This window comes from Podarcis filfolensis, assembly GCF_964270895.1.
Source record: "Podarcis filfolensis genome assembly, chromosome: 6".
Taxonomy (NCBI): domain Eukaryota; kingdom Metazoa; phylum Chordata; class Lepidosauria; order Squamata; family Lacertidae; genus Podarcis; species Podarcis filfolensis.
Window position 1 is genome coordinate 55,592,568 of NC_139609.1, and position 23,249 is coordinate 55,615,816.

General features: G+C 41.6%; 2 protein-coding genes across 4 annotated transcripts in view; one reads left to right on the plus strand and one right to left on the minus strand.

Moving 5' to 3' along the window:
- The window catches only part of BLTP3A (bridge-like lipid transfer protein family member 3A), a 59,669-nt gene extending 49,654 nt beyond the window's left edge, over nucleotides 1-10,015 (plus strand). The window contains exons 18-21 of the mRNA XM_083617940.1: nucleotides 703-968; nucleotides 2,254-2,362; nucleotides 2,684-2,787; nucleotides 5,340-10,015. Coding sequence (XP_083474066.1) covers nucleotides 703-968; nucleotides 2,254-2,362; nucleotides 2,684-2,787; nucleotides 5,340-5,465 — 605 coding nt within the window. The 3' untranslated portion in view covers nucleotides 5,466-10,015. The remainder of the gene's footprint in view (nucleotides 1-702; nucleotides 969-2,253; nucleotides 2,363-2,683; nucleotides 2,788-5,339) is intronic.
- A 160-nt stretch (nucleotides 10,016-10,175) lies between these two features.
- Nucleotides 10,176-23,212, minus strand: TAF11 (TATA-box binding protein associated factor 11). 3 transcript variants are annotated; one of them, XM_083618075.1, is made up of 6 exons: nucleotides 23,104-23,212; nucleotides 16,201-16,481; nucleotides 13,890-14,020; nucleotides 13,098-13,185; nucleotides 12,038-12,134; nucleotides 10,176-10,934 (listed from the first exon to the last, which is right to left on the minus strand). In XM_083618075.1, the coding sequence occupies exons 2-6, from the start codon at nucleotides 16,435-16,437 to the stop codon at nucleotides 10,804-10,806; spliced, it is 684 nt and encodes a 227-aa protein (XP_083474201.1). In that variant the 5' UTR covers nucleotides 16,438-16,481; nucleotides 23,104-23,212; the 3' UTR covers nucleotides 10,176-10,803. The 3 variants fall into 3 exon arrangements, with proteins under 3 accessions (XP_083474201.1, XP_083474203.1, XP_083474202.1); XM_083618077.1 differs by having other exon boundaries at nucleotides 16,201-16,427; nucleotides 23,104-23,188; XM_083618076.1 differs by lacking the exon at nucleotides 23,104-23,212 and having other exon boundaries at nucleotides 16,201-16,864.
- Between the last annotated feature and the right edge of the window lie 37 nt (nucleotides 23,213-23,249).

The window sequence follows — 23,249 nt, forward strand, 5'->3', positions numbered from 1 at the left end:
ACAAGATATAATAGGATGGAATTAAGCTGGTAATATACTTGGGAGGACGGGGTATTCAAAAGAATAATAGTTAGAGAGGGAACCTTAGTTTGGGAAGCCAGTTTTACAAAGCTCAGGGCTCGTTATCAAAGAGAACTTTCATTTTGTATAAATAAAGCTGAATGCTTTAGATAATCAAATACACATAAATTTTCCATTAATATGACTGCTGAAAGCAAGTAAATATATCCAGTTAGATGAGAGCAAGCCCCACAGAACTCACTGGGGTTTACTTCTGTGTTTATGTTACAAGATTGCACTGTAAACTGTTTGGGGTCATATTAAATTATTCCATCTTCCATGTCTGTAGTTGTGATTTCTATTAGGGAGGCTAATAATCCAAGGCAAAATTGATTTAATCTAGCTGCTTGGAGCCTCTGAACAGTAATAGTGCCTTCCACTAGCTAAGGTGTGGCTAACCTTTGACCCTTTCAGATCTCGCTGAACTACAGCTGTCTTCATCCCTGACCATTCCCTATGCTGACTGGGCTTGATAAGAATCATAATCTAACAGCTTTTGTAGGGCCACAGGTTTCCCATCCCTGCGCTAGCTGATAGAATTAATGGCATTAGTTAAACAGTTTTAGTAGGGGGAGAGGATGGGAGAATTATCAACATTGTAAGCTATAGAATACTGCTGCTATAACCACCTTATACTTTTAGGAGAGCTAAACTCGGAGAGACCTCAAACCAGTGAAACTAACCTGACCCAGCCTGAAGTGTCTTTACAATATGAAATAGGACCAAGTGCTGCAGTGCATTCACCTCTGGCTGTTCAGAATGGTTTTTTCCACATGCTGATTCATAGCTATCGTGCAGAGCTGCTGACATCCTTTGTTTCCAGCCTTGGACCCTTCCTTGAGGATGAGGTGATCCCTGAAGTTATTCCCATGAAGATTGAAATTGTGGACACCAAGATTACACTGAAGGTAGGAGAATGTGTACATTAGCTTTTAGAATGGATTGGGAGGAAGTGTAGATATTACTATGTATGTTCACATTTTCAAGTATACAGAGGAACAAGTATTGCTGAAAAAGAATGAACATTCCTTCTGCAAAGGTACATCCTGCGTCACTGTCCTTTTAGTGTTCTTCAGGAATGTCAGTAAACATGTGAACAGGGATTACTGGTAGACATTGTGTTTTTAGTCTTCCACCCCCACCACCCCACACTCTAACCCTATTAAGATAGAAACTTGGACCATGTAGTAGAGCCCTCAGAATCTAACTCTTTGATGTTTTGTCATGAGTTATGTAACTAGCACTGTGAGTTGTTAAAAATTTAACAGGTGACCTCAGAAGACTGCTGATTGCTCTTCATTCTGGGAACTGATAACAAGGGCATTCTTAACTCATGACATCGGTCTTGTTCAGGTTTCTTGATGGCCTCTTTCAGCCTTGGAAAGGCAAGATACTGAAAATAAACAAATCTTGTGTGCTTTGCTTTCCTCAGTTATAATATAGGCTTTAAAATATTCCACCACCCTTTGTAAAATTCTGTATCATACAAAAGGAACCATTATTACCTGATTAGAGTGCAAAGGAAGCAAAGGAAACTTTGGAATACATCTTCTAAATCACTTCGGATGTGTAATAAATGAAATTTTATAGGCCGAAATCCTCAGGACCATGCACAATCTAGCATATGTATGCAGAGTCTTTCAACTTTCCTATTTCAATTAGTCCCTTCAAAAGCTGAATTCATATCTGTATGTCTGGGTCCTTTACCTTTACCTTTTAGCTTTACAGTGGTACCTCGGGTTACAGACTCCGCTAACCCAGAAATAGTACCTCGGGTTAAGAACTTTGCTTCAGGATGAGAACAGAAATCGGGCTCTGGCGGTGTGGCGGCAGCAGAAGGCCCCATTAACTAAAGTGGTGCTTCAGGTTAAGAACAGTTTCAGGTTAAGAACGGACCTCTGGAATGAATTAAGTATGTAACCAGAGGTACCACTGTACATATCTATAGTGGCCTTGCACTACAGATGGCAGCAAAGAGCTGCCGCCAAAAGTTAACTGCATCTTCCCTGCTCCCAGCCCACATATATGGAAACATTGGCATCATTATATTCTGACCTCGGACTGGGTTTGATCTTCCATTGTATTATAATAATGCTTTATTGGGATAGGGTATGGAAATGCTTGCATAGATAATATGGTTTCTGCAAAAATTGGAGAGAATAATTTTTATAGCTAATATTCTTTGTTTTGCAGGATGACAGTCCTCGAATATACCCTACTTCTCCTGGTCCTGTGCCTTTAATCCTTGCAGTGGACCATGTTGTTGTTTGTTGTGATGATGATGGAGTATTCTGTATAAAAGGTCAGTGCCATGAATGGCAGTAGCAGTGGCTGGAAGATGCTGCAGCTAAAACAGCTAAGCCTGCTAGAACCTTTAACCCACCCCAGCTTCCTTTTTGTTGCTACCGGTACATTGAGATGATTAAGATGGCATTTAAGTGATGTGTAAAACATGTAAAACATGGGAGACTAAAATTGCAATGTGCTGTTGGATATTGCTGCTCAGCCATTTCCCTCCCTTATCTTCAGTTTCTCATTCTGAAAAAACATTGGAGGCTTTATCTTAACATCCACATCCTGCAGGTTATTTCATCATACTTGTGTTTTCTGCATGACTTTTCAGTTGCACAGGGGGAAGGATCTTCTGTGCAGAAGAGGCTTCAGAAAGATCTTAAGAAACAGCGGAGAATTTCTGCAGTTTCAGCAGGAAGCAGTGATGAACTTCAGGTATGCCATATCTTAACAGCTTGCAGTCACTAAAGGAAAAGGGAGGGAAATACAAGCCCCTACCTGCATGTTTATTTCCTTGCTAATGTACTTACAAATATCAGCTCTTGTGTACTCATTTCTGGATATCTCAGTTTCCGTTCCCTTCCCTCTTTTCACATTTCTTTGCAGAAGCAAAGGCAAGCATGTCATTTGCTGATTCTCACTGACAGCACTGTAGCATTTCTTGCAAAGACTGCTATCTGAAGCAGGATTTTGAGTAGATACAATATTTATATTCACCAGTTACCATAATAATGGAATAAATATTAATACATATATCAAAGTGATTAAGAGTGTAACAGATAACACTGATGGCAACAAAAAAAGAGGAAAGAACGTTCTATTATAACCATCTTGCATTATGACTTCAAACACTCTTCATCAACACAGTTGGCTCATGTTAATGTATGAATAATAGAATCATTCAGTCTCTGGTACCCAAGACTGGAGTTTTTTTTAAAAAATGGCTCTGGCAATAGTAGGAAGTAAGCTAGCATACTGGGCAACTTCATTAGTAATAAATGCATTCTTATCCTGTTTAATGGCCTTTCCCTCCTATAAGGTAAATTACAATTAACTTGCTTGCATCGTGGTTGTAAGAAATGACCAAAATAAAGAAATCTGAATTGTGAACTACATCAAAAAGTGCTGTGTCAATAGTAATAAAATATTTGCTTTTTAGAGGAAAACATCCAATATAGTGCCAGCTTACAATGTTTCCCTCTAAAAGACAATTACTTGAGCATTTTATTATTACTTTTTAGTGTTTCTGAGGCTGCAGATTTATTTCAAAAACAATCAATAATTCAGGAAAAGCACTATTAATATTGTAGTTTCCACTGTGAGCTGTATTGTTGTAAACATTCTCTGCTTATAGTAAAAATCAACAAAATCTGGCAGTTCATTGTACTGTTAAAGTTAATAGAGAAGCAGTAAAGTGAACTAGGAACCTGTGTACATATCTCCATGTATAAATCAGAGTCCCAGATAATTTTCTGCCACAGTTTTAGGCTTGTAAAACCTGCTGCATTTTCTTTTGCAATGTCTACTTTGCATTCTTTTTAAGTGTGTGTGTGAAGGCTCTTTTCCTGTGCTCGCTGCACTCCATATTTGAGGACTCCTTTTTGCAGGCATCCCCAAACTCAGCCTTCCAGCTGTTTTGGGACTACAATTCCCATCATCCTTGATCACTGGTCCTGTTAGCTAGGGATGATGGGAGTTGTAGTCCCAAAATAGCTGGAGGGCCAAGTTTGAGGATGCCTGTCTTTTTGTCACACATGAGGCAGCTGAATAATGCAAAAGGGGCAGATGGAGAAACACTGAGTGGGAAAATGTGGTAGTTTTAAACAACCACAAAGGTTTGAATGGAGCAGGAGAAAGGAAAGGGAAAAGGTGGGGGTTTAAAACAAGATTTGAGTACAGTGAGAAGGGAATTGAGAGAGGCTTTGTTGTGTTAGCTTTTTGGTGTTTGCCTCTGTGTTGTACCCATCTGCACTATTTCTTCTTGTTAAAACTTTTTAAAAAGCAATTCCTCCATGTTCTTCTTTCTGATCTATTCAAACCTCTTCCATTGTTTTAAGCCACCACATTTCCCCTCTCATTGTCTCTCCTTTCTTGCTTCTGTATCACAGCCACTGATGTTATGCAATCTGCCTTCTCTTCCCACCATCCCCCATCTTGCTGTGACTTCAGCAAATCCAGGATTGTGATTTGGTGCTACAATTCCTGCATTGGGTGCTGCATAATGACAGGACTAGTGCAAATATAGTATGGGGGGTGTATATACACAAACATGCACACCCCAAACAAATAGGTATCAGTACAAAATATGCTGTTTTGCATTAATTTTTATTTTAAAGATGAAAGATACTGTAGCCTTTGCCTTGTGCATTAAAAATCTTAGCTGCACATGGACATCTGGTTGGCCTCTGTTGGAAACAGGATATTGGACAAGATAAGCTCGTGGTTCTTCTTATATGCTGATGCTGCTATTGATGGGCTAATGTTCAGTCTTGATGAATCTAATGTTGATTATTATTATTTTGCACATAATTTGATTTATATGCTTATGTTACAATTTGAATAGTAATGGAAAACTTAAAACCAAAAGCTGGGCAGAAAAATCAGGGATTACTCTACAGAGAACCGGGCTCAGATTTTCAGGAACTTGAATAATGGTCCTTGATTGCAACCCGCAATTGATTGCAACCCGCAAGACCAACCCGCAAAGTGTGTGTGTGTGTGTGTGTGTGTGTGTGTGTAATATGAACCACTTTTTAATGTGATGAAGCACTTAATAATTTCTGAAATAAGAATTACTGCATTAAAAACAAAGTCACTGAAAGCTAATAGCTATTAGACTAGACTATCGGCAAGTACTCCTGCTGGGGAAGTTATCTCTTTGAATAATATAATGCCTCACTATCCAAATTGTGTCTTGCAGTTCACAGCTTGAAAAATACTTTTATCTCTCTTCACCCCCACCCCCGCTCCTTATTTTGTCTTTGTAGCTAAAAGAAGTGCCAGCTTTGGAGAGAGAGCTACAGGTCACAAAAAAAGCCCTTGCAGAAGCCAATCTGGACAAAATACGCCTACTACAGGAAATAAGGAAATATGATCCTCTCTTCCAGCTTTGACAGCAGAGGACTGAGCTACAGATGCTCAGGGCAACCAGAGATCACCAGCAGCATAAAAAAGCTTGCTCGTTACATTACAGCTACCTAGGCCATCTTCAATCCAGAGTAACTGCCTTGAGGAGCAGAAACAGTATGCCATTACAGGAGATGGAACATGGAAATGGACAGGCAGTGAGGAAACGTGGGAATATGATGACCTGGAGTGTTCAGTTTTGCAGCCCATATCCAGATAGCATGAAACTACACTTCAGCTGAAACATGGCAGCATTGAATCTAAAAGCTGCAAAGCCAAACAAGGAAGAACTAGGTTTCTGTCCCATTCAAGTTGTCTGAAAGTGGTGCTGAAAAATGAATAATCTTTCTCATCATCTGCTTCATTCCTGCTTGAGGTGATGGGTAGCATTGGGGACATGTATATTATACACCAAAACAGTAAGGGTCAGTCTTCTTTGTTGAAGCATTCTTAACTATTGAAAATAAATTTCATGGAGCTTTGGTGCAGCACCATGAGCCTGAGACATAGAAGAACGAGGGGTGGGGTACAGGCTGAGCACAGGAAAGGGTGCTAGGAACAGAACAGAAAGTATAAAATTAATCAGGCCTGATATGCGTTTTGGTGGCCGCAGTTTCCCATTAAACTGTTTCCCCCCCCACCTGTCTTTTCCAGTAAGACACTTTGAGTGGAGCATTTCACTAGCCTTCCTCCCACTTCTTCATAAGCTCAGTTGACCTTCACCATTGCCTTCTTGCAGTATCACAACCCTTACTGGGTTTAATTTAGTGAAAAGCTGCAAATGTCCTGTCCTTGACAGCTGAGACATGTTGGAAGCACTTTTCCTTTGCATTACACTACACAGATAAGCCTGGAAAGCACAGAGGAAGTGGGTTCTGCCAATTCCCTCTAGGTCATGCACTGCCCTTAGCAGTTCATTTGGTAAATGATGAACCGCAAACTATGCTGCAACTTTCTGTAATCCAGATTAATGCTGGTTGAAATTGTTCTAGTGTGCGATTATGTGGAGTGGCTAAATGCTCAACCCTTTCTTCTTTCTGCTGTCACGCGTTGTTTGCTATTTGGAATGAATGAAACAGCAATTAAGCTCTGGAAGAGGCTTGGCCAATGCTAGTTTTCTTGGATGTTTCCGTAAAGAGGTTGTGTCCAAAACAATTTTAGAGGGGATTTTGCTCTGAAGCAGTTTTAACAAGGCATGATGAAGCCTACATAGAGGGAAATGGTAAAAGCAAGGAGGAAAGAATGTCTCCAGGGATTCCAGCCTTAGAATGCAGCCTGTAAATTAGTACAATATGACTCTCCAAGCAGTTAAAGCCAGTCTCAGGCAAGTAAACACAGTCTAACAATTTACAACAGAAGGCCTATGCTTGCTCACTATACATGAACTAACTACCATATTGAAGATTACAGAAATTAGATGTTAGTTAAGCCTCTAATGAATGGCAAGCCTATAATGAGTTCTGTGCCTAGTTGAATTATTATTCTGTTATTTATTGAATTTATATGCGCCCTATACTTGGGGGGTGGGCCTCGGGGCAGTTCACAGAATAAAATCAAGATATAAAACCACAAAATACCTAACAAAAATAAAAACAACAAACCAATAGCCTCCCCCCTCCAAAAAACCCCCACATTTTAAAAGGGCATAGGGTGTAAATCGTGAAGGTATATTGTACAACACTCCTGGAACTGGGGGAATGAGCAAATGTGCGAATGCTAACTCACACTTCTCACCCTCCTCCACCAGCCATTTTGTTCTACTTTTTTAAATTTTGTGTTATCGTTGATAAACACACAACTCAACAAAATGTTAGTTGTTGGCCAGTCTCTGAAACTGACTTTTTAAGAAAACAGCTATAGTGTACATCCATGTCCCTAAGAAGCATATGAGACCCAGTAGAGCAAGGATGGGGAACCAGTGGTCCTCCAGGTGTTGCTGGACGAGAACCCTGATTGTTGGGCATGCTGGCTGGAGCTCGAGTCCAGCAACAACTGGAGGGCCACAGGCTTCCTGCCCCCACAGTAGGAAAACAAATGTGGAAGAGTGGTAGCAACCTCTCTTGTGAAGTCCTGCAAGATTAAACTAGATAATACAATCCTGTGCTACACTCTACCAAAAAGCCACCCATAGCACCTGACTTTTCGTACCCTTGGATATGACTACATTTAATACTTTTGTGGGTTAGTCTTTGTAGTGTGTTAAAACACTATTTTAATGTTGTATGGATGCAAAACAAACTGATGATACAATATGCACTGCATTCTAGCAACAAGAAGGGATTGCCAATTCTTCCCAAACCATATGCCTAGATGCAAATTCAAAGGCTGTTCTTGTCTTTGTGAATGATTAGACTGATGTATACGTGCCTGTGCTGACTTTTGATAGTTTTTATCCCTAAAAAGAAAATGTAGCTATAACATATTCTAAAAGTGCTTAATTTTAGAATATTAAAACTGGAGACATAGGAATCATGCTTAATACAGGTATACATAGATGTGGCTGCCAAAAGTATATGGATTAAGATTGGTCAGATAAGAGGAATTAGTGGGTTTAGTTTAAGTCAAGTATCTTACATTTAGGGAAGAAGTTTCTACTACTGCAAATGTTGGATTAGTCAGACTGGGTTAAAGTGTCAAAGATATTTAAAGGGTAACCATACACACGACTGGTTTGTTTTTTGTTTGTTTTAAATAAAATCACAAATCATAACAGTGGAATAAGTACCATAAATAGTCTGAGTTATGTAATGTCCCATCAAAGCTACAGCCTATATTAATATAGAGTTCAGAACAAAATGGAGCATGAAGAGGGTAATGGGCTATAACATAATAAGCAATCTTGCTGTAAATTAGCGGTATTTTAATGGTTAACCAATCTTATCTAGTACTTATTAAACAGTTTGTAGCTGGAGGCAATGCCATTCCTTAGCTATTGCGGCAGAATGCATCTTTTTGTGTCTGACAGCTGCTTGTCTGCCTTGATCTGATTGCCTTGGAGCAGTCACTGTGTGACCTTCACTATGTGAATCAGAGAGCAGCTTAAAACAATTTTTGTTCTGAACCGGGGAGGGGGAGAGAGAGAGACTCTGTCTTCAGCTGCCTCAGATAATTTGCTAGCCCTCAAGGCTAGCAACGGGCTGCTGTACTCCAGAAAGCTTTGCCAGCTGTGCTGTGGTGCTGTCACTTTCATTAATTCATCAGTGGTGATTTCTGCATATCGGGCTGCATGTGCTGTAGCTTCTGCTTGTTCATTTTCTGTGCAGTGAACTATGGCTGATGCCTTTTTCCTAAGGCATCCTATTTAAAACACTCCCTTCAATCCCAGGCCACACACTGGAGTAAGCATGAATCACCCTCTCCATATTGGAAAATGCCCAAGTGGGGCAGCCCTTCTTTAATGCAGTGGCAGAAAAACTCTATTAAAAGAGTAGTATGTATTACTGTTGGCTCCTATGTATAAAACCACTCTTGCCTATGAACAGAACTGTTTTTGAAGTCTGTAAAATTTATCTTTATGGGGTTGACAGTGCAGTTCATACTATTTGTAGTATAGTACCAAAACAACACACCAAATTAATACATCTTAAGTATAGTCATGCACTTTCTGTGAATTCAACAAGCAAACAACTAGTTGTTAAGTGTACTACAGATAGAGTATTTTTCCGTACATGCAGTTGCTGATCATGCAGTCCAACAAACCTGAACTTTCAGTAAACAATTCTGCATATGCATATCTTCTATTGCTAAGAAAGAAGCAAAAATAGTCTTGGCCATGGTTAGATTTTATATAGGCCACCCACTGCTTTTTCTTAACTTGAATGCTAAAAAAATATATCTATCTTTTGTTGCAAAATGCAGCATGTTAAAACATGAAGAGACAGAATGGTACACAGAATTTAACTGCACAATACAGTTCATGTATTTTTGTCCTGCTGAAAATAGTTTTTTAGCAGTTTCCAGTATCTTTTGGAGGGCTTAAAATAAGGCAAAGCATAGCGAAGATATACTGGTATGTTAAGTTTATGGTGTGACTTGTTTGGTTTTAATTACCGATGGTAGGAAGAGCCTTGCTTATCAGCTTACTGTGGTGGGCATGGTCCAGATGCTTCCCCCCAACTGAGGATTAATTTATTCCTCTACGTTTACTACTGGAATAGGGAGGAAATCCACTGAAGCTGATACTGAGACGCTGGACTAAACTGCATTACTGTTCTGTTCTTAAAGACACTCCCTTTTTTCAGTGCTATATTTAAATGTAAAAAGAAGTGAAGAGCAAGACTTACTACTTTGTAATACCGTAACTTATATACCAAGGGATTCTTAATTGTTGCAAGGCTCTCCTAGTTTCTTGTGGCTCCTGCTGTAACTATGACCAGGAATGCTACAAGCACAGGTAGAGTACTGGGTACAAGGCTGACTTGAATCTAAACTAAAGCATTCAACAGTATTGGATTTTGCTGCAATATACTTTTTCCTCCTATGATTGTATTGGTTCTGTGAACCACTTCTGAGTTATAAATTAAATTGATTAACTCTGTTTCTGTTGATTTATTTCTCAAGTTTTAACTTTCCAGCATCATAGTCAGGCTATCGATCTGATATTCAGCAGCTTATCCTTTTATTGCTGTTGCTGCAGCTACAAAAGGCGAACCGTGCTTGGCAATATGAATTGATAAATGGTACATATTATGAACATATTTTCCAGTGAAGCATATTTGTCCCACCTTTATTAGAAAACATCAAAGGCAAAGTCATTACACAACTGCATCCATTACTTTAGGTAGCTCTTTATTGGTTTTTGGAGCTGCGCCTGCCTGCTCGATTTGATTATGGCACACTCTAGGAGTTTTGCGTTGACCAGGTCTTATATTTCACACAACTTGTAAGTTTAATATCAGAGAACTGGATGCAGAATCAAACATTAGTCTCAAGAAAAACATATTTAAAAGTAATTCCTTTATTAGAGATGATTGCCATTACATTTCATTCTTAGCAACAAGAATTTTCTTATTTAGTTGCCTTTGTTCTCTCCAAAAGGTATTTGATTATGTTCAATAAGTATAAACTTACGATAGCAATGTTTTATACAGTTTATTGACTGCATACTTAAATGTTTCTGTACTCAGTCCAAATATAGCATGCAGTATAACTTCTATCAGAATGACCTAGAATTTCATAAGTAGTTTATTAAATGTTTCCCCCAGTAAGATCATATACGTTTAGATGGCTTTAAGCAATCTGAAGCCACCATTTGCAAAAGTTATTTACACTTATTCAAAGGTGAATGATCTTCATCCCACTGAAGACTCTTCACCAATCTCCTCTTCAGTGAAAAATAATTTTTTTGTATTTTGAATTTGGGATCTGCCCTCGTGACTTCAATCGTCTGACTGCTTCACGCATGTGTTTGGGCTGCAGAGGGGGTGATTCTCCCCACTTTTCACATACATCTAGTGCTGAAAACAAAGAAGTATTTAAATCAGTTTGTTGGTTCAATACATCTTACATACCCCCATTTGGTTACAAAATCTGCCTTATTTCTACAAACATTTTAGCTTTAAAAGTAGTTGATACGTGTGTATATTTCTTTACATTCTAACAACCAGGCATACTAGTATTTAGCTGATGGACTAAATGGACTAACAAAAGGCCAGATTCAACTAGTCAGTGCAAGGACTCCCACTAGCACAACAGGTGTTTTCCACCTTCATGCATTCTGGAGTTTCAGGAGATCCCACAGAAGAGCACATGGGCAGAAGAGAGGAGAGATTGTTCCATTATGCGAGCAGAAATGCTTGCACTGACAGAACAATCTCCTTAGCCTGAATTCCTCCCCAAAGCAGTTGACTCTACTTTAGTAAATACTCAGTTTATATAGTTATGTAAATACTATAACTTGCATCTGAGAATCAAAATGTCAAAACAGCAGTTTAACTTCTTGCGGGGGGGGGGGGGGGAATGGAGTACAGTCATACCTCGGGTTGCAGTAGCTTCGGGTTGAGCGTTTTCGGGTTGCGCTCCGCGGTGACCCGGAAGTAACAGAACGCGTTACTTCCGGGTTTTGCCGCTTGCGCATGCGCTCAAAATGACGTCACGTGCATGTGCGGAAGCGGCGACCCGCGCACACGCAGACTCAGGCTGCGTTCACTTCAGGATGCCAACGGGGCTCCGGAACGGATCCCGTTCACATCCAGAAGTACCACTGTACCACATACCATTACTATGCTTCCAAAACTTAAAAGATAAACACAAGTGGCTTAACAATTCTTCCATTTGAGGAGAATTTAGATAAAATTGAATAAGCATTCCCTACCACTGGGTAGAAAATTGGGCACATACATAGGATAGGATGGGTAACATCCTATTTTTGTGTTTAGAAAGCAAGTGCTTAGGTAAATTATTCATACTGTTACACTGGGTTAATAGCCATATTTCTCTTAAAACTACTGAGCTATTGCAAATTCATAGAAATGAAGAACTGCAACAATATTTCAGAATAAAGGATTACAGAAAACCTGTTTAACTCGATACAAGTTTTAAATATTCTTCTGTTACTCACCTTCTTCTACTACCTCTCCAACAAAGACTTTGGAAATTCCTGACATGGCGATAACTACATTCTGAGAGACAGAGGTTCCAGTAATTGACTGGATCAGCTGAGGAGGGGAATGATAATTTGATTTTAAAGGGTTAAGTTCTTTATGTTCCAATCACAAACATTACTGGCAATGACAACTGTGCTGCCACAGGGTTTCAGCATAGTTTATGTCAGACTGAGGTTTAAAATTCATAATCTGTGTAACGGAAATATTGCATCTATTGGGATGTATCCTGCTAAGTCGTCATGTGTCCTAAATGGGGATGGGAAGAGGGCCTGCCAAAACAATCCAATGAGTACAGAGCTAGCTCAGTGGGCGCAGAATACCGTATTTTTCGCCCTATAGGACGCACTTTTTCACCTCCAAAAATGAAGGGGAAATGTGTGTGCATCCTATGGGGCTTTCGCTGAAGCCTGGAGAGCGAGAGGGGTCGGTGCGCACCGACCCCTCTCGCTCTCCAGGCTTCAGGAAGCTATCTGCAAGCCTTGGGAGCCCGTGGGAGTTCCCACCGGGCTCCCAAGGCTTGCGGACAGCAGCCTGCAGCCCGAAACCTGGGGAGCGCAGCGGAGCACGCCCCGGGCTTCGGCCAGCTCTCCGCAAGCCTTGGGAGCCCAGCACGACTTCCCGCCGGGCTCCCAAGGCTTGCGGACAGCAGCCTGTTCTGGGGGCTGGGGTCGGGGGAAGCTTGGGCTTCCCCCACCCCAGCCCCATGCCGGGGGGGGGGGGAATAAATATTTTTTCTTTATTCCCCCCCCAAAAAAAAAACTAGGTGCGCCCTATGGGCTGGTGCGCCCTATAGGGCGAAAAATACGGTACTGACTGGTGTAGGATGGGTGGGAACAAAAAGGAAAGAAGAGGGGAATTTTATATAGCATGCAGGAAGCGGACATGGCTGATTGACAGTAATCCTGAAATTAAGCACTCCATACTGCAACATTTTGTTGCAGGTTCCATTTGTACATCATAAGATACAACTCGGCAAGCTGCTTTACTTTAAATTGAATTGGAACAGAACCGTACCCGTTTAATAGCAGCCTTAGGAAAAGCTGACCGGCGATACATCTCGTAACGATTTAGTTGTTCTTCAGAGAAAGAGGAAACAAGAATTCTAGAAAGAAAAGACCAATTATACCCCAGATTTAGAAACAACACGTTTACCCTATACACATCTTTATAGCTACAAAACTGCATAGCTTGTGAAGTTGGGGAAAGACAATGGTAAAGTACTTCGTTTGAAAGAAAGAATCTGGAAGGGGAGAGTATTGTGCAGTGCCACACGATAATTATTCCTTCCTATGTTACAGTATTAATTGTTCAATCCTATACATGCCTACTCAAAACTGTCCCACTAAGACCAATTTTTTTAATTTATGCAGCTTTTATGACACTTTTCAAGAGCAGGGCTCCTTCCAAAGCCATTCTGAGGAAATAAATTATAACAAAAATATGATAAAAACATCCTCAAAATCCAAGCACTAACAATCACATACAAATTACAAGTTTTTTTATGGGACTTACTCCCAGGTATGTGTATAGGATTGCTACCTCAGTATTTCTTGGTTGTAAATTTAATTTCCAGTCTGATCCTATGCATGCTTACTCCAAAGTAAGTCTCACTAGTTACTCCCAAGTAAGTATGCATACGGTTGCAGCCTCAGTATCACCTCCTTCCCACCCACCCCCCAAAAGGCAGGGAAATCAACAGAACAGTTTATCTACAAGACATTACAGCTTATCTTACAAGCCTCCTATTATACAAACCATTTAGCATTAATAAAAAGCTTTATGTCATGTAGATGTAAGATTACTTACTGCATTTTTTGAATCTCATCTTCATCTACTTTATGTTTTTTCTCTTTTTTCTCCTTTATCTCTATTTTTATTTTCTTGGCTGCACAAGGCTGTGAAGTAGACTCCTCTGTTTCTTCGTACTCTGTTTTAATCTAGTATAAAAAAAAACTTGTTCAGCTTGGCTATAGTGTTGGTATGTTCAGATTGGTTATAGTTATAGTTTCTAATTAAAGTTGTCAGGTGCAAAAGATTTTCATTATTTTTATTATTAGCTCCACTCTCTATATTGCCACATACATGTCGTGACTTGCGTAATTTATTAAACAAAAGATAGAACAAGATTTCAACTTCTTCAAACAACTGAACTTTAAAAAAAAATATTATTCCTTCTCTCTCCCATGTTGAGATTTTATTTCAATCAGTGTCTTGCACAGCATGGAAGCATGCGGGAGGTGGTGGGAGTAGACATACCCTTCGGCATTTCACTGATAAAATACTAACTTTCGTATAAAAAAAAATTCTTATTCCAAGGGTCATCATGCAAGAAGCACCCTGTCCCCTTACACATAATTAAAGGGTATTCTGTGCATGCTGTTACACTATTTTAATTTATCATGTAACAGCCTTTCTTGCACTAGCTTTGGAAGCATGGGTTCTTAATAGACTGGCAATAAAGTGTAACAAGGTGGTAGCCAACAAAGTGGTTCTGTTAGCGCAAGGATTTCTGTTTGTGCAAAATGGAACTTCCCTTTCTTTTCTTCTCCCCATGCAATTCCATCCCCCCCCCAAAAAAAATATCTGTTCTGGAGGTTTGGGGGAACCACAGGCAGAGGAGATGGATGTGAAGTTCCACTGCACAGCCAAAAGTCATTGCACTACTGGAGCTACTTAAAGTACTGCCCTTAAAGTTTAATCCTTACAGAATAACCACCTTGAACACAGCCATCAATCTGGAAAGGCAGTTGTGATGATGAGGAAATGGAAGTCAAACAATGCATTGGTATCTTGTGTTCATGAACTTCAAGTGTAGTCCAAACAAGACTGAATTTGATGATACCTCGGGCAGTGTGTTTATGCACACAAAAATATGTTAAAAAAAGACATGACCAGAAGGCAAGATGGACAAGATTTACCAGTTTCTAGGGAGGTTATGTTTACTATTCAGCATTGCAGTAAAAACAACAGAGTCTTGTGGCACCTTAAAAGCTTAACAGATTTATTTTGACACAAGTTTTCATAGATTCCAAGTGCAGAAAGAAGTATGGTGCAGGAGCAGCCCTGACATCCTGGCCTAGGCACTGTTATTTGCTCCATTCTTGGATCTGATCAGGGGAAGGGGTACAAGACAGAATGTGCATGAACAGATGAAGTTATAGATCCTATAAGTCAATTAAGAACTAGGGCCTGAGCTTGTTTTCCTTCCTCCCTCTCCAGCCCTTTTTCTTCCTATGTCTTTTAGATATTATGCTGAAGAGTGGGAACTGTCATAGGAACATATGCTCTACCAATGAGCTATGGCCCTTCCCCTTTCCTTTGTAAGCTGCTGTAGGAGCATTTTTGGCTAAAGAATAAATGCCTTATATGAATTCATCAGATGCATTGAGCATTGTCCTTTACTGTATTGCATTAATGCAACACATGGGGAGGTGAGATGGTAAGGAGGGAAAAGAGAAGTAAATGAAACACAAGATTACAGCCAATGATGATGAAAATAGAGCCTGAATGCAAAATAAGCAAAGTGACACTTTATGGCAGGAGTAACAGGGTCAGTCTGTCCATTTCCCAGACATTTAAGGTCTAATTCAGCCGTGGTGAACCTGTAGCCCTCTACATGTGGTTGGACTCCCAACTCCCATAAGAAGGCAGAATGGCAGTGTTCAGAGATGAGAGGAGCTTTAGTCCTAGGATGGTCTATAGGTTCCCTGTCCCCACTCTAACTGAATTGTGAATGGGTGTACTTTCTGTAGTCCATTTCCCTCTAATCTCGCTGGTCAAAATCCCCTCTTTGCTTATATGCCTACCTGCAACTGTGGATAACTTCTCATGTATATGATGAAGTGGATACTTTGTCCTGTAAAGCTTATGCCATAACTAATTTGTTAAGTCTTTAAGGTGCCACAACATTCTGGCAAGAATTACCATGAAAGAGATGCTGTCTCTGATAAATATGGGCAGTTGGAGCCCAGGGAACCGGGGAGGGGAAATCCAACCACCTTTCCAGTAGGAATTTAGCAGCAGCCCATCGACCCCCAAAACAAGAAAAGAATAGCTGAAGAGCAAGTCGAAGGAAAAAAGGGTTAATGTGAGCGTCGCTTCCTTCTCCTATACACACCTCTCGAACCTGCGCCTCCTCCTTCACCACCACAGGAGCCTTCTCTTGCCCCTCGGCTAATTCCGCGGCGAGGATAGAGGACTCCTCCGCGGGAGACGGAGAAGATACAGCGGGCGGAGGAACAGCATTCTCCGTACGAGATTCTGCAGCTTCAGCCATTGTTCCCAGGAGGAGGATCTGTCGCACTCTGGTGACGTCATCGGAGATGCGTCCTCCACCTCTGGTCTCTGTTTCCATAGCAACACATCACGCCCAAGCATAGGAAGGGGAAAATAGATGAGCTGCACGGTGAAAAATGTCAGAAAGGCGACCGTCTCAGTCGGCTTCAGTGAAAACAACAATACTGTATTCCCGTTTGAACAGTGGAAATGCTACAGAGCATCACACAGGGAGAGTAGCAGCCACTGGGCAAGGGGACTTTTGGGTTGCTGGCTTATTTTTAAACTGAACTTGAATATTAAAGTGGATGGTGGATATTTAAAATGTGCATCTGTTCACCAACTTGTGCATCTTTGGACATGTTGATAAGTCTTCTTTGAGGCAGCTAGTCATGACCAAAACACAGAACCCAAGACCGTAAAGGTGGCTGCAATTCAAGGACGCACATGACTTTGGACCATACTTATTTGTTGCCATGGCCAGTGATGGACCTACATTTTGGGGGCCTTGAAGCCTGAACTGTCATAGGGGCCCCTTGGCAACCAGCAATGAGGTCTGGGTAACCACTGTTATCTTCTTCAGTGGGGTTGTTCTATGACAGATCAGCACACCTTTATAACTACTGACTTCTCAAAGTTTGGGATTGTTGAACTATATACAAAAGTAAAATAAAATAAAACACTTGAGGATATATATTTCTTTGCCTGCCACCAAAAAGACCATAATGCAGGCACCTGGCAAGCCTCTCTGAGGAGGGCATTCAGTTGTTCTTTGGTAGCCAACCAAACCATACATTTAAAGCACATGACTTCCCACAAAAGAATCCCGAGAACTGTAGTTTACCCCCCCCCCCAAAAAAAGTGCTATATTTTCCAGTACCCATAAGAAAGTACAGTTCCCAATTCTTTGGAGGATGCCATGTACGTCAAATGTATTGCATGGATGTGACCTTATATACAAGGTATCAACAGGAGGTTAGTGGGTGACTGACTGTTTTAACAGTCACATTACCGTACATTGTCTAAAAGGTAGCTCTGGGAATGAGGTTCTGTCTTTAAATGCTGTCACTGGGGGGTTTGAAAACTGGAGTGATTTGATGGGTCAGGTCAGTGGACATTTTGTCTCATCCCATTGGACTAGAGTTGGGGTCTGGTGAGAGGGGAGAATTCCACCCAAGTCTGAAGTGATTGGCTGCAGTCAGAAATAAAAGGGCCACCTCGAGCCACAGTTCAGGTTGGCGGGTGGATGGGTCACGTCAGTCAGTGTAAGAAACAGCAATAGAGCTGGAAGCTGGAGCCAGGGGGAGGGCATCTAGACTCAAAGGCTTAAGGAGTCTGAGAGAAGACAAGAACACTAAATGGAGCTGAGGAGAGATATATGGGGGAAAGGGAGCATCCCAGAGACAGCCTTTGAGAGAGCTCTGAAGCCAAGAGTCAGTGATGTTGCTGAGTGCAAGTTCCTCAAGGAGGAGAGTCTGATAGAAGCCTGAGAGACTCCAGAAGAAAGTAGACCTGAGTGAGAACTGCAAGTCTTTGGGGCATAGTTGGTGAGTGTTAACTGAATGTGTTTAGGGAAACTGGCTATAGATTTAAATAGGGAGACAAACTAAATCAAAGCTGGCTTCTTAAATAAAAAGTACTCTTATGGTGTAACCATTCTGAATTAATGAAACAATTACCAAGTAAACATCAAGTAAAATTACCTAGTAACTGTACAAACTAACATCAACATATGTTTATATTGAAACAACACATAATTTTCTACGGGGGAATTCAACATAGCACTATGGTCAGTTGTGCCTGACAGAATTATCTCTCCTCTCCTCCTCCTATATGCTGTTCTTGTTTTTTTTCTAAAAAAAATAAAATTCCTGACCCCCAAAAGCACAGTGGCATGTGGGGGGACAAAGGGGATAAAGCCTTTTTGCACTATCAACAGTCCTTCTGCGGGCTTCTGCTGGCAGGACCAGTTAGCTGAGTCCAGCCCCATTTTTAGGCTTGTACATAGCTACCAGTTGGTAAACTGAAGTATTATAATTGACTTGGTATTTAGATACATGGTGGGGCAGTGGTAATGGGGTGCATAAATAAGTAAAAGCTTTTAGTTAAAGATGAGAAAACAAAACAGGTGTGTGAGACCATGCCCTCTACAATAAGTAATGGCGGAGTTGTAAGAGGCAGGATGATTAATCAGAACTCCTGATGAGACACTTTATCCAACTGAGGAGAATTTTCTTCTATATTTGTACATTCGTTTAGTATTTAAAATTGTAAATCACTTTGAATGACATCACAGAAACACAAAAATGCATTAAAGTTAAACCAATAAAATAAAGAAGGAAACACATTTTGTGTCAAGATTTTTTCAGGGGGTAATGCATCATGGCTGTACTAGAGAATACAAAGAAATCAGAAAGCTCATGTACAGAACATAAACTGTTGGTTTTTAAATGCTGTTGAGTTCCTTGCCTGCATGATGCTTAACATTTGCTTATATAGAGATGCTTTAGAGTGAAGGATATGTTTGTCATTGTCTGCCTATCTACAGTCTTGGTCTGATAGTCTAGATAAGCTGTGGTCTAAACCACAAAGCCTAGGGCTTGCCGATCAGAAGGTCGGTGGTTCGAATCCCCGTGACAGGGTGAGCTCCCGTTGTTCGGTCCCAGCTCCTGCCCACCTAGCAGTTCGAAAGCAGGTCAAAGTACAAGTAGATAAATAGGTACTGCTCCGGTGGGAAGGTAAACGGCATTTCTGTGCACTGCTCCGGTTCACCAGAAGCAGCTTAGTCATGCTGGCCACATGAACTGGAAGCTGTCTGCAGACAAACGCCGGCTCCCTTGGCCTATAGAGCGAGATGAGCGCCGCAACCCCAGAGTCGTCTGTGACTGGACCTAATGGTCAGGGATACCTTTACCTTTAAGACCATTAAAGGTGTGTTCTGCATAAAGCAAGTTTATGAATACACATTCAATGTCAGATGAAAGAAAAGCAGTACTTGGGGATGAAAAATGGTATATAAACACATTTAATATAATTGTTGGGCTGGAGTTGGTAGGAGACAAACTAATAAAGATGGAGGCATTCATATACAAGCTGACTAGCATCCTGACAAGTCACAAGAACCACTAATTCTTGCAGTGTGGCTATTGTTATCATACTAAGGTGTGTAGGCATCAAATCACTGCTACCCTAGGTGAAATAGGCCCTCCACTTGGAGCTATGTAGACAACAAAGCAACAGTAGCACACTTTTCTTTTTAAAGCAAAATCAAGCATAGAACAAAATCACCACAGTTTCACCACAAAGTTATTTTAAGGAGGGAGGGACAATCAGCAAGGACTTATGGAGGCAGACTGTACATTTTAGAAAGTGGAAGACTGCTGTAATTGCTTGCAGTATGTACACACACACACACACACACACACACACACACACCCTCCTGTCCCGCTATTGCTTCTGGTCAATCAGGTTTTGCAAGGTTTTGTTGTGCATCAAAACCTGTTTGACCAGAAATCGTAGAACAAAGGAAAACAGTGTGCATTCTGTGAACAACAATGGCTCTAACTTAAACTTTCTTAAAACTATTGTCTGTCCTTAGTTTCAGAGCTAATTTGAAAACAACCCCAAAGTTTTCAAGGTCATTATTTGTGTACACACACACAATGTCACACATGGACATACCTTACTGTATGTATGTTTGTGATATAATTCTCAAAAGAACTGAAATAATATCAATACGAGGCTTATCTCATACATTATTTTCAGTGTTGTTATGTGGAATGAGCATGTGCCTACTTCCCCACATAAAACTATCAGGCAGCTGGGTTATTTATTTATTATTACATGTGAATAAAGTTCAAGTTGGCATAAATGGTTCTCCTCACAACAGGTAGGATGGAATAAGAGACAGAGTTGACTCTAACCAAGTCCACTGAAATTAATGTAGCTAAGTCATACCCATTAATGTAAATGGATCTACTCAGAGTAGGACTAGAATTGGCTATTCCTATTTGCAGGGAATCCAAAATGCTTATTTACAAAGCTATTGTACTACCAACCTTACTGTACGCTAGTGAATGTAAATGGATTAATGTAAATGGATCTACTCAGAGTAGGACTAGCATTAAAGGTACCCATGCCTGTACGGGCCAGTTGTGTCCGACTCTAGGGTTGTGCGCCCATCTCACTTAAGAGGCCGGGGGCCAGCGCTGTCCGGAGACACTTCCGGGTCACGTGGCCAGTGTGACGAAGCTGCTCTGGCGAGCCGGCACCAGCGCAGCACACGGAAACGCCGTTTACCTTCCCGCTATAAAGCGGTACCTATTTATCTACTTGCACTTAAGGGTGCTTTCGAACTGCTAGGTGGGCAGGAGCTGGGACCGAAAGACAGGAGCTCACCCCGCCGCGGGGATTCGAACCGCCGACCATGCGATCGGCAAGCCCTAAGCGCTGAGGTTTTACCCACAGCGCCACCCGCGTCCCTTAGAACTAGCATTGGCTATTCCTATTTGCAGGGAATACAAAATGCTTGTTTACAAAGCTATTGTACTACCAACCTTACTGTATGCTTGTGAAACATTGGCCACTTATAAATGCCACCTCTGACTCCTCAAAAGATTCCATCAACGGTGTCTCCAAAAAAATCTACGTATCACTTGGGAAGACAGGTGAACTAATGCCAGTGTACTGGAAGGAACAAAGATCACCAGTGTCAAAGCAATTATTCTTCAACATCAACATCGTTGGACTGGTCGTGTTATTTGGATGCCTGATTATCGTCTTCCAAAGCAACTATTCTATTCCAAACTTAAAAATGGAAAGAGTAATGCTGGTGGTCAACAAAAGAGGTTTGAAGACTCTCAAGGCAAATCTAAAAAAAGGAGGATAAACACCAGCAATTGGGAAACACTGGCCTGCGGGGGCTCCAATGGGAGAACAGCCTTTACCAAAGGTGTCACGGACTATGAAGACGTTTGAACTCAGGACAAGAGGGAGAAACTTGCTAAGAGGAAGGCATGTTTGGTAAACACTCACCATGATCAACTCCCACCTGGAAACCTATGTGGAAACCCACTGTGGAAGGATGTGTGGATCCAGAATTGGCCTCTACAGTCACTTACGGACCCACAGTTAAGACCGTGTTCATGGAAGACAATCTTACTTGGCTCCAAGTGATTGCCAAAGAAGATAATCCATAATGAGTTGCCAAGGTTATCTAGAGAGCTTCATGATATAAGTAAAGTTTTCAGCTTAGGTCTACTAGTCCTAGTCTGACACTCTAGCCACACAGGCTCACAGTAAAGGACACCAGTCTCTAGGGCACCTTGGGAAATAACAAAATCTAATGGAATATATGAGAGGCATGGAATAGATGGGCAAAAGCCTAGGGAGCTGCTTTTCTGCTTTGGTCCAGTACTGGCCACTTCAAGTGGCAGCTGCACTCGGAAGTAGAGCTGGGAACCTCTGGCCTACAGGCCTATCATGGTGACATCACTTGATGATCAGAGCGGTGGGAATAAATTTTTACAGGGCACACAGCCAAGGCAGCAGGATTTTATCTCCTTTCAATCAGCTCATGAGCAAGGTATGTGTGTGTGTTAAATCCTGCTCAAATCAAACAGGCGTGGCAAGGGCTGTCTGAAAACTCCCTGCCACCTCTGTGCTGCTGGTTTTGTGTCTGGTCTACTCCAATTCTCTTGTTTGCTCCCTTGTCCAGGCTGAGAGGGCTATTTTAGTTCTAGCTGCAGAGCAGGGGAAAGTGTGTGAGTGTAGTTTCTCTGAAACCACACTAAAAATGACTGCTCAGGCGAAGTATTTTCAGTCTCAGTCCTATGACCCTCTAACTAGATAAGTCAGAAAGTAAACACTGAGCAGAAAAATCCTACTTTGAAATAAAACAAACTCTGCATTGGCCAACAATGCATTGTAAAGGTACTGAAGCATCTGCCAACATGTTTATTTCAGCTACTGCTTTTCATAGTTTACACAGCCTTACACAGTTTACTGTCCTTAGGCTTTGATTTCTCCACCCCTCACTCTAAAATTCCAGGATTAAAAGCAAAACAGAGCCTGAGAGGGTAACAGAGGTAAACAACATTGTTTCTCCCTGATGCTGGATTACAACTCTCATAGTCCCAGACCATTAGGCCTAGTAGCTGGGGCGGACGGGAGCTGCATTCTTCCAACATCTGGAGGGCACAACATTGACTACCCCTGGGGTAACACGCAGACTGGCTAGCAAGGCTGATTCAAACGTTACCAATTTCCAATGCAGAAGGTGCAATTTGCTGGGTAACCACTTGGTCATTAACAGCTATAGATGTTTTGCCTCCATAGGTGGGAGCTGTGCCCAACTGCAGCTGCCTTGCATGCCCACATGCAGCGAAATATCTACGTGTACGATGGCCATACGTTACAATCTACACGCAGGTTTCCCCACAAACGACGTCCGGGGGGGGGGGACGGGACCAAACAACAGCAACAACAACCAGCAACTTGTGAAGATCGCTCGACAGCTGCCTCACAAGTTGCTGGTTGTTGTTGCTGTTGTCTGTCCCCCCCCCCCCGCAAGGACGTCGTTTGTGGGGAGATTCTTAGCCCCTTTGTCCTTTTCCTCCGGAGAAACCTGCTGTGGACTTGAAGCGGACCCTTCGATATTTCTTGCAGATGGCCGAAAGTGACGGGGACGTTCCGTGTGATCGTAGTGGGGGAAGGGTAGTAGCCTCCCACTTTTACCTTGCCTTACCTCATTCTTTCAGGAAGCAGCCACTGAATGAAAGGGAATTGCCAGCGTGTGTGTGTATGTCTATGTATAACCGAGGCTCCCTTCCTCCCTCCTTGTCTTGGGTACTGCTGGGGGCAGGCGCCGCTCGGCGAGGGGGCGTGGCCTCC